Source organism: Nymphalis io, chromosome 20 (assembly GCF_905147045.1).
Source record: "Nymphalis io chromosome 20, ilAglIoxx1.1, whole genome shotgun sequence".
In the NCBI taxonomy this organism is placed as follows: domain Eukaryota; kingdom Metazoa; phylum Arthropoda; class Insecta; order Lepidoptera; family Nymphalidae; genus Nymphalis; species Nymphalis io.
Window position 1 is genome coordinate 9,278,641 of NC_065907.1, and position 11,920 is coordinate 9,290,560.

Sequence of the window (11,920 nt, forward strand, 5' to 3'; positions counted from 1 at the left end):
ATGCAAATATGATTTACACATACATTAATACATAAAAACATACAATATACTTTAATATTATCAATATACTACAGATAGCAGATAAATATATTTTTAATTTATTTATCAAAATCGAGAAGAGATTATATATACAGTACAGTAACAGCTTAAATGTCCCACTTCCGGGCTAAGGCCTCCTCTCCCTTTTGTGGAGAAGGCTTGAAGCTTATTCCACCACACTGCTCCAATGCGGGTTGGTAGAATACACATGTAGCAGAATTTCAATGAAATTAGACACATGCAGGTTTCCTCACGATGTTTTCCTTCACCGTCAAGCACGAGATGAATTATAAACACAAATTAAGCACATGAAAATTCAGTGGTGCTTGCCCGGGTTTGACCCCACAATCATCGGTTAAGATTCAAGCGTTCTAACCACTAGGCCATCTCGGCTTATACTACAGATAGCAGATAAATATATTTTTAATTTATTTTTTAAAATATTATTGAGAAGAGATTTACCATTATAGTTATTTATAAAATCCAATAAATATATAATAAAAAATATTAAATTGGAATGAACATTTCATATATATGTATAAAATAGTTTAATTGCAATTATTATATTGCTGTATTGTTATTCCGTAATAAATTACATTTTTATAGAAAAGGAAGGCGGACGAGCATATGGGCCATATGGGTAAGTGGTCACCAACGCCCATAGACATTGGCATTGTAAGAAATGTTAACCATCGCTTACATCACCATTGCGCTACCAACCTCGGGAACTAAGATGTTATATCCCTTGTGCCTGTAATTACACTGGCTCACTCACCCTTCAAACCGGAACACAACAATACCAAGTACTGCTGTTTTGCGTAGAATATCTGATGAGTGGGTGGTACCTACCCAGACGAGCTTGCACAAAGCCCTACCACCAGTAATCTTCATTACTCACCCGTAAAATGTTGACAACAAATTTTGATGCATATATTCTTTAAATTTTATGATTATAATGGTCAATGTCGCATACCGCTTTTTGACATTACAAGACCGTTTTCTGCGGTGAGTTTCGAGTTTGTTATTATAGAAAAGCCCTACTGAGTTTGCGATATTATATGAATTCTGAAGATTAATAATAATAATATTATTTTTTTAATAATAATAATTTATTTACACACCCTAAAGTATGTGTATGTAATATGTACACAATTTGTTTGCAGTATTATCTTACTCTAGGGTTTTTATTTACATACATACGAAACTAATATAAATTGTACTATCAGAGTCAGTGATTCAACGATAAGTCGCATCTGTGTCGTTGATTGTAAATAGTCGCGCTGAAACTCACATACTAAACTTTATGAGGGCATTGTTTTATTAATATCTATAAAAAGTGCTTCCAAGTAAAGCATTTTAGTTAGAATTTCTCTTATAGCTTTCAGTGTTCACAAACTTTATGGACTCGCTAAGTTTATTGTTCTCATAGCGAGTTGCGTTGCAATTACATTATGAGTATTCGTTTATTTTGTTTTACTTTATAGCTTGAATTAGCATTCGCTTTACAACTGTTTTAAGTTATACAAAGATTTTTTACCATCTGGCTCAGTGGTTAAAGTTTCAGGTTCGCGATTTCGATTCAATTTTTTTTATCTATTGCCGGTTTAATGTTTGGTTGATGTTGTGACTTTATTGCACCATTAATACATAAAAAGAGTTAGGACTAAAAAAATGTAAAGTTGTGCATGGTGATCTAAGGCCATAATAATATTTTTTCTTCCGGGTTACACAATCACAGAGAGATTAATTTATATATATGTATAACCTACCTGATAGGCGGTGTAGCCATAAACTTACATACAGACATATACACACTAATAAATATATGTAAGCTCCACCCGCGTGTTACGGTGAGGGGTGATAGGTATAAAAAGTAACCTATGTTCAAGCTGGCTTCGTACCAAATTTAATCAAAATCGGTTCAGTGGTTTAGGCGTGAAAGCATAACAATTAAACAGAGCTACTTTCGCATTTATTAAAAGCTGGGTTGCAGTTGTCAACTATTGATCATAATTGGAAGCTGAGATGGTCTAGTGAATGTGTAATGGTCTATGTGTGAATCTTAACCGATGATCGTGAGTTCAAACCCGGGCAAACACCACTGAAAATTCATGTGCTTAATTTGTGTTTATAATTCATCACGTGCTTGGCGCTGAAGGATAAAATCGTGAGGAAACCTGCATGTGTCTAATTTCATTGAAATTTAGCCACATATGTATTCCACCTATGTATGCGGGTTGCATTAGAGCAGCGAGGTGGAATAAGCTCCAAACCTTCTCCTCAAAAAGGGAGAAAAGGTCTTAGCGCAGCAGTGGGACATTTAGAGGCTGTTATTGTTGTAGTTCATAATTAAAGATTCCACAGTGACGTTAAGCCGTAAATTCTACGTCTGGACTGTTTCCGGTCGTATCGGATTAGCCTACTAGATCACGGATACTGCATTATACTTTGAGATAGGGCTTTGAACAAGCTCGTCTGGGTTGATACCACCCATTCATATCATATTCTATCGACACATAGTAATTCTTAGTATTGTTCCGTTCCGGTTTGAAGGGTGAGTGAGCCAGCGTAACTACAAGCACGATGGACATTACATTTTATTTCCTATTGACGATGTAAGGATTTGGTTTGATTAATATTTCTTACAGCGTCAATGTCTGTAGACGTTGGTACCCATTTACCATCACGTGGCCCGTTTGTATCGCCTTCCGATTGTATAAAATAAGACAGGGATGGCACATGTTGTTGCGGATTTTTGCAATGTAATACAAGTATGCTTAGCGCGGTTGGCTGGTTTCCCTTGAGAATAGCCGACATAACTGAATTAGGTCAGAATGAAATCATCTTTAAGATGCCTTAAAATAACTATATATATTGCTATAAATAAGTAAAGAAATGTATTCAGTTTCCAGGGATCATTTTTTGAAATATTATTATAATATAATATAATATTCCTTTTTCCCTGTTACAGACTGATGCTGCCACTCCAGGGTTGACCGAAAAGGAGACTACATCATCAGAGAGTTCAATATTTTCAATTCTACCTGACAAGCTATCAGGTTCTATTTGCACGGCTGTTTTATTTATGCTTGGCTGGAAGCTTTTCAGTAACAAACGATGAAATATTAAAAAAAAGAAAACGCTTGGTTTGTTAAAACACGAACTCGTGCCAGAGTATTTTGATAAATTTTGTTATGAGATATATTCTAAAATACGCCATTTTTTCTAAATTTATTGTCCTTTTTTTTTCAATTTTCAAAATGAAAATCTTTTATTAAAACGAAAACGGAATTCGATTTCATTTTCAAAATGAAAATGATTTATACAATTAGTTTTAATTGTAGTTTTTGATATGTAACAGCAATATATTTAGTGTAAGACTGCGCTGTACACTATATTGTAAATTTACGCGTGTATATAAATTTACTTTCAGTAGACTGATTATGGAAATTATAAAATCGTTGAATTAATTGTTGATGAATTTCACATTCATTATTTTATGAAAATGTAAACGAAACATTTTTATTTGATATCCGAAAATGAATAAAAATGCATTAACATTTTTTAATTTAATGAAGTCCCGTAATTCTGTAATATACCTTTGATACTTTATAATATAATTGTATTCGATAACAAAAAGTTATATAATCTGATTTTTTACTGTGTATATAAATAAAATAATTGAACTGAAATAATCAACGCACAAAATTATATTAATCAAATTGTAGATTTTTTGACGTAGGTTCGTCATGAATTGTAAAAAAAAAAGTCAATTGACATTCCGCTATGAGTGTATATTATTGAAAAATATCAATTTAGTATCTTGTTAAATAAAAGTAGGTGTTTGTAGCTTAAATCGTTTACACGAAACATTATACAGAGGTTAAAACGTATACAAAAAAAAATGAATACGGACCAGAAGTTAGATCGAAAATAGACCTTCAATCTATCTGCAAAGAGTCTATTTCACAATAAATTGTTCCAAAGAGAGCAGCCTAAAATTGTCATCGTTTGATCTCATTATATTTGTAATAAAATGTTTATTTTTATAATATTTTAGCTTATACGATAAACCGATTTTGATAAATGCTTAATAATAAATTATTTTTTGTCAAGATTGGTCTTATTAATTAACAAAACTAAGTTTGCTTTAAGATAACTTTCAATAGCGTTTATACGAAATATATTATATTCTAAATTTTGTATTTTATAATAAAATTATGATAACAGTAAAATTTTAATCCAATTGTATTTGTATCATACGATTTTTATTTTTATTATTATTCGATTTATATTTTCTAAAAATGAAAATGAATTAAAAAATATTTATTTTCAAAAATAGATTTATAATTTATGGGCAAGTATATAAATGAATATGCCTTTGTATTTTAAGTTATTTTGATATAATTGTATAAAGATAGTTAAAGCTAGCGACTTGATTTGTATTAGAGTTCGAAAATCAATTTCAACTCGATATTCAATCACGGTTTTTATTAGTAAGATATACTCAGTAATACATAACATAATATATAGTTGTATATTTTAATTTTTGTTTTGAAATGTCCTTACTCGTGGTTAAAATGATGAACTTTTACCAAGCCAATGATGAATTTTCAATATAAATAAAACTAAAATACATTAAATTAACAGCAAGTAATTAAATAAAAAATAGTTAAAATTATTTTTGAAATTAGTTAAATTTATTTGACGTCGACACGATAATTATTATTACTGATTAAATAAAAAAAATGTTATAAAGGAATTTAATAGCTTATATATCATTTGAAACAAATGCAGAAAATATATTAAATTTTAATTCGATATAATATCGTTGTGTTATATCAACATTCAATAATTTCAATAACAAAAAAATATTTATTAATAAATGAAACAGATATTAAAGCAATTTCTTTTTCAATGAAATGGGATCAAATACATTTGGGAACAAATATTAATTTCATATAAAATTAGATTTTATTTAATTTTTATTTTAAGGTAAAACAAAATAGACAGAAGGATGTGTTCAAATGTGATATGTATTTATTTAAGGAGACAATTAAATAGAAGAAGAAAAAAAAATGAAGTTTTCCTAATGATCTCTTAAAACCTCTCGTGTGCTTTGTTTGTTTATTGAACACTAGAAATATAATTTTATCTTTTCGAAATTATCTTTCTTTAAAAACTAAAACCAAAGTATCTTTTATCTATATTTTTAATGATTATATTTACTAGTGTTCAATGAAATGGATTGAAAATAAGCACAAAAGGAGTTTTGTATATAAATTTATAAATTGGTATGCTTATGCTTCTTTATAAGGATTGTAGAAAAAGTCTAAATTTTCCATAATAATGCTTCATGTGACGAGTTATTGGGAGAACATGCAAATTAGAAATTTTAAAAAAGTGAGTGCCTAGGTACTCACGATAAGCGATGTGTAAACATTTGAGCCCTGAGTAAGCCTAGTGTATCGAACTCACGCACACATTAACGCAGTTACAATAACAATCTTACGCTGACGTCATCTGACGCTCGAAATCTTACGCTTCCTCTGACTCTCGAAATCTCAGTTAGTTACCGTGTACCGAGAGCTAAGATGTTTACACATCAATAACTATATTTTTAATAAATTAATTTGTAATACAACACTGTATACTGTACTGGCTCTATGTATCTAAAAGTCGTAAGTTTGATTTGTCTTTTAAGCGACATTTGTTTGATAAAAACGTAAATATCGTATGTGTTGATTTGAATTCGATTACATTTGATTAAATGTAATTTAAATGAATTTTTTTTTATGAAAAATGTTTATTTAAATTGATTTGCATATTCTCCAAATTATTCAATTGAAAAAAAAATCTATGCTTCGCTGAACTATTTACCGTAAATGTAATTCCTAATAATTGAAAACTAAGCAATATTGTTGTAATTACTCATAGTTATTAAGAATAATCTCATTACCAGGTATCTATGTTAATTTAAATAAACCCGCTTCGTAATACCGACTACGGTACTAAAACTATATAACAACGAAACATTATATTTTATATCTTATATATTCCATTTCTTTATTATTAATTAAAGGTCTTACTTTTTTACATAATAATCCCTCCAAGATTTTTCGGAAACTTGATTGAAATATTTGAAACGTCCAAATATAATTGTACATATTCACATCTGAATATATTAAATTTAAAAATGAAAATAGGATTATTTTTGTAATATTTTCTGTAGTTTTAAAGAAATGGATTATATAAATATACATTAAATAGCAAAAACCGATTGAACAAAAAAAGTGAAGTTACCTCATCGTTAATTAAATATGGCGATTATTATAAATTATTACACTTTTTTACATTTTAATTCAATATTAAAATAATTCATTCGTTTGTTACATTAATTGACAGCTTTTTAATAAAATAATGGCGGTTATTCGAATTTCAAATTTAGTTGATTTCTTATTCTTGTTTCATAATAATGATTTTCTTATGTATTCTATAAAATGTTGTGTATCGCTTAGAATAGTTACAGAACGGCTTGTAAATTTAGTTTGAATTAGTTTTAGTGAAAATGTATAAATTAGTTTATATTTTCGATTATAATTTTGTACCAATCGATTATTATTATATTTTTTGTATTCGATTAGATTAATATTATTTTGAGTTCTACTGCCAATTTGATTATTATGTCTGTTTTATATTCTTTATTTAAAAATAATTATAATTTTATAAATAAAAGTGCGTTTTATTGTTTATTTTCCTATTAAAATATATTATATGACGTGTTTAAGTCGTATGCCATTTTTTGTATTAATTTTTGTATTAAAATGAATCAACAAATGCATATTTGTATAAACTTTCTATAAATAAAATTAATGCTTAAGACATATTCCAGTCGAAAAAAGAGTAGATATTAAAAAAATTTAGAATATTTCACGAATTCAAGTTCAAAGGCTGGCAAGAATAATTAAATTTTCATATACTTAATTTTTTTTTTTTTTATAAAATAGAAAGACGGACGAGCATATGGGCCACCTGATGGTAAGTGGTCACCAAACGCCCTTAGACATTGGCATTGTAAGAAATGTCAACCATCGCTTACATAGCCAATGCGCCACCAACCTTGGGAACTAAGATTTTATGTCCCTTGTGTCTGTAATTACACTGGCTCACTCACCCTTCAAACCGGAACACAACAATAATAAGTACTGCTGTTTTGCGGTAGAATATCTGATGAGTGGGTGGTACCTACCCGGACCTACCCAGACGAGCTTGCACAAAGCTCTACCACCAGTAATTCCTGCTTATAATAATCTTGTACTCATCGGTAAAAGAAAAAACCGTGAGGAAGCCTGCATAATGGTTCGGACGAATATTTGTCACATTGTAAATCAATCTGCCACATTACTTAAAGGCAGGCTTGTAGGTATAACAGATGGCTTTAGGTGATGGTAGTCACTTTCCATCAGGTAAGCCTCCTGTCCGTTAGCTCTCTATAACATTAAAACCTTTATTTGTTTTTATTTTATATAGGTTGTTTAATTTATTATACTTGCAACACTAATTACAAGAAATACACGTTCTCTTCAACTTATAAGAAAATATATATATTTGTCTTCCTTACTATTGGGATGTCATTTGATCAATCAACGACAACAATGGTTTCGCGCCATCTTGAAGAAACTTCTTGAACGTGCGGCGTCGGCACCCGAATGTTCGGTGCCGGTGAAAATTCGGTGTTCAGCAAAGGGAGCTCTCTAATGTCAATAAATATAAAAGTTAGTGGATGAGTAATTGTGAAGTACTAATAATTGACGACTGGGGGTAAGCTTAGCATGTAACTTATATATTATAATTATTTTCATTACAAACATAACTTGTACAATAGTGACTGGCATTTGCAAAATTAAAATTTATTATTATTAGTGAAATCCTACCCAAGTTATACTAATAAAAATTTCCCCGTAACGCTTTAGAAAATTGTTAAATATATTCATCAAAACTTTAAAAACCGTTCACGACGCCATTTTTAAAATATATTGAACTTATACGAAGTTCGAAACTCGTGAGTAACTATTGAAGTTAAATCTTCTATGTAATGGAAGACATTATGAACAGAAGAGTTTTACTAACGTTTGTTAGTAGTTCCATCTTCACTGTAACTTTGCTTTGATAGTTTTATGAGTATAACTTCAGAGTGTAGAATAATACGAACAAAGAAGGTAGATGATTATTTTGATTGAAGCGATTGTGACTAATGTTCGAGACATTTTTAAATTCAAATTACTAGATTATAGAAGCAATACATTTACTTCTTTCAGAAGCTAAGACGAATAGTGAGCCAGTGTATTTAGTTATTTAGTTAGTGATGCCCATTAACCATTAGGTGACCCATTTGCTCGTCCGCCTACCTATTCTATAAAAAAAGCTTTGATTTGAAACTATTGGTATTTCATTTTAAATATAATATATTTTGTGTAAATAGCCAGGAGGTGGCCTCAGTTCACATTACTGCGAATGATAAGAATATTATATATCTACATATATAAATGAATAACTGACTGACTCACACATCAACGTGTAAACCAAACTACTGGAGTAACTAGCACTATGAAAATTTACGGGTTCCTTTTAAACAGTATATTAGTACACCTTTTTTTTCAACGCTGCAAAAACGCATTACGCGTTTCCGAACAGTGAGGGGGGTATGTGGGACTCACCGGTGTCCAAGGCGCCGAGTGCGCCCCGAACATCGGAATACCCACTAAAAAACCAGCGGTACCCTTTCCGTCTTAACGAGGAGCGCCACAGGATCGCTTTCGCATGCTACCGTGGCGCTCTGACGGCTGGCCCGCCTATGCGGGCCTCCTTTCTCTAGGGAGGGTTCCCAGGGTGAACCCCCCCTAATGTAACCCCTAAGGTAGTGTACGGTATACGTGATACAGAGGATGAAAGTTAAAAGCACTAGTGTATACATATATTTATATATTAAAGATTAATTCTCCACCACTAACTGTAAAATAAAAAAAAAACAACAAGGTGTAAATGGAATTTGTTCTTTATTGAAATTTTCTATAAATAATTATAGAAAAAAAAACTATTTATCATAATTATTTCCTCATCACCAAACAATGAGATTAAATATGATTGACATTTGACAATCCAATACAAGCGTAAAAATTGGACAGCCAACAGCCAAAATGGTGTAACCAAACTTTTTTGCATACAATATTGCAAGTTATTAGGTACAAAAAATTTACATTCGAAATTCAAATTGTATGGGAACGAATGATTTGCATATAGACAGGGTGTTCATCGATCATGTGTGATTTCAATACCGTTGCATTTTCTACGGCGATTAATAAAGGGATGGGATGAAAGAATTCCTTTCGAAGTGGGACTGTGACGACATTTCGCATTGATTTAAAATGTGAGAATTATACTTGAGTAAATATTATATCATATTCGGTCAATAATTAAAAAAAAACAATATATACATAATTCAAAAATAGAAGACGTTTTAGTTACACTTTATTACACTTTTTTATCATCTTTATAGATAATGTAAAATAATAATTACTTTAATATAATAACGTAATAATATGGTACGAGGGTATAGAGTGCGTTAGTGCTTACATACTTGTGTACGGTAATATGTGTATTTGTGTGTGTGTACATGTGTGTACACAATATATGTGTGTATTGACTGTCCTGTCCAAAATCGGCCAGGAGGACAGACGGTGACATCAGTAACATCCTCCTTATTAATTAACTATAATAACGAATTAAAAGTTTGTATTTTTAATTTTAGAACTAGATTATAGTAAGCGTTATTTTTTTTTTATATAGAATAGGTAAGCGGACGAGCATATGACATTGGCATTGTAAGAAATGTTAATAATCGCTTACATCGCCAATGCGCCGCCAACGTTGGGAACAAAAATGTTATGTACCTTGTGCCTGTAATTATACTGGCTCACTCATCCTTCAAACCGACCTACCTACTGCACTTTTGCGGTAAAATATCTGATGTGTGGGTGGTACCTATCCAGACCAGCTTGCACAAAGTACCTACCACCAGTAAGTATTCTAAACAAATTCATTTTATTCTCGTATTCAAAAAAGGAATACAGATACCACAAACGATACCGTTAGCAAAAATAATTTTGACATTATGCCAAAATTAAATAAACAATGTTGCGTGTATACATTGACGTTTGCCAATATATATTACTTACGGTAAAGATTTATTTCGCAATGTGTTTTTGGATCGAGTCCATCTCTATCCCCTTTCCACCTTTTCTTTCAGGTTTAAATGTAAAATAAATGTAACACTAGCTAAATACTTAGTAGTATAAAGAACTACAAAATCGTTTTCTTTTATTAGACTCGGACAGATATTTATTAAAATAATTTAAATTGTCTATATTGCTTTTTTTAATATGTTTTATAATTACAGGCACAAGAGACATTTCTATTCCCATGATATGGAATACAAATATGGAATACACATTTAGGTTGGATAATATTTCTAACAGTGCTATCATCTTGATAGTTCATTTGCCTGTCCGCCTATCTATTTTATATAAAAAAAACACGCACAGAAATCTATCAATTAATTGTAATTTGCAAAAAAAAATATGACTTTTGTCTTTTACTATCGTCTATGAAAAATGTTATATTTTGATTCATAAAATTGGTTTAAAATAGAATCCCAATATCCTTTGTTACAGAAATTTCAAAAACGAACGTCACCCAATAATTCCTTTTTCAAAAATGAAACCGGTATTTCAAGTACATAAAAGCGATGCCGAATAAAACAAGGGCTAGACTACACTGTGACGTATTTTGGCGACAATATTCAGCGTATGAAAGAAATCCCCTTTACCATAACATTTTATACGCGTTTAAAAAAAAAGCAACAAATAAAACCACAATACGAGGTTTTATTTGGTCGTGTGGTGTTGGTGTATGTAAAATTGGTACGAAATTGAAAAACAAATTTGTTACATATTGCTTTTTTCATTTGGGGAGCGTCGGCTGTGGGGTGGGTTCAGCTAAAATAACAATGTATGACTTAATCGATGGAATAAAAAGAGCTCAGGAGGTTTGTCGCATGTTTTGAATATATATTTTCATTTTTTTTTTCATTCATTAATTCTAATCCATTTAATTTCAGTAACATTTTATGTAAAGCGACCTAGTATCGTTTCATTTCCAACGTGTTTCTATCACATAAGAAGTCGTTACTGTTTTACACGACCCCCAAAACAGAAGTTTATTCTTTTCAAAGTTTATGTATGTGAGTTTCATAATAACCTTTAAATGCATGAAAATATTTTCATGTACCGTTTGAATCCCTTCATCATCCCGAGTGACGCGACCTTCAAATTCAATCGTTCATTCATTCAGAGAAGTCTGTTATTTACTTATTAAGATAAAAAAATATTTGTTATTATAAGCACAATTACATTAGGGCTTTGTGCAGGCCCGTCTGGATGGGTACCACCGAGTCATCAGATATTCTGCTGCATAGCAGCAACTGCCTATAACATAAAAAAATTACACATATCAAAATTCAGTGGTGTGTGTTTTTTTTAATATTTGCAGACGTAGTGTATTATGCTGAATCGCAATATCATAATTTTATCGTTTTACGACTCGCTATACGCTGTCATAAGATTTGTAATAACATAGACCTTTATAATTCATAATATTTTTAATAAGGAAAAAAAATACAGTTATTTCTTAAAATATTTCTGACGATATTTGTCACCTTGGTTACAATGACACTACCAGAAATACAAAACACTGTATACAATGCCATTGCTTCGCCAATTATGGCATCTAATATGATATCCCTTGTGTCTGTAGTTGCACTGGC

General features: G+C 30.7%; 1 protein-coding gene across 1 annotated transcript in view; it reads left to right on the plus strand.

Annotated features, from left to right (window-relative positions):
- LOC126776414 (uncharacterized) overlaps window positions 1-4,188 on the plus strand; it is a 129,978-nt gene extending 125,790 nt beyond the window's left edge. The window contains exon 3 of the mRNA XM_050498922.1: window positions 3,011-4,188. Coding sequence (XP_050354879.1) covers window positions 3,011-3,160 — 150 coding nt within the window. The 3' untranslated portion in view covers window positions 3,161-4,188. The remainder of the gene's footprint in view (window positions 1-3,010) is intronic.
- The last annotated feature ends 7,732 nt before the right edge of the window (window positions 4,189-11,920 follow it).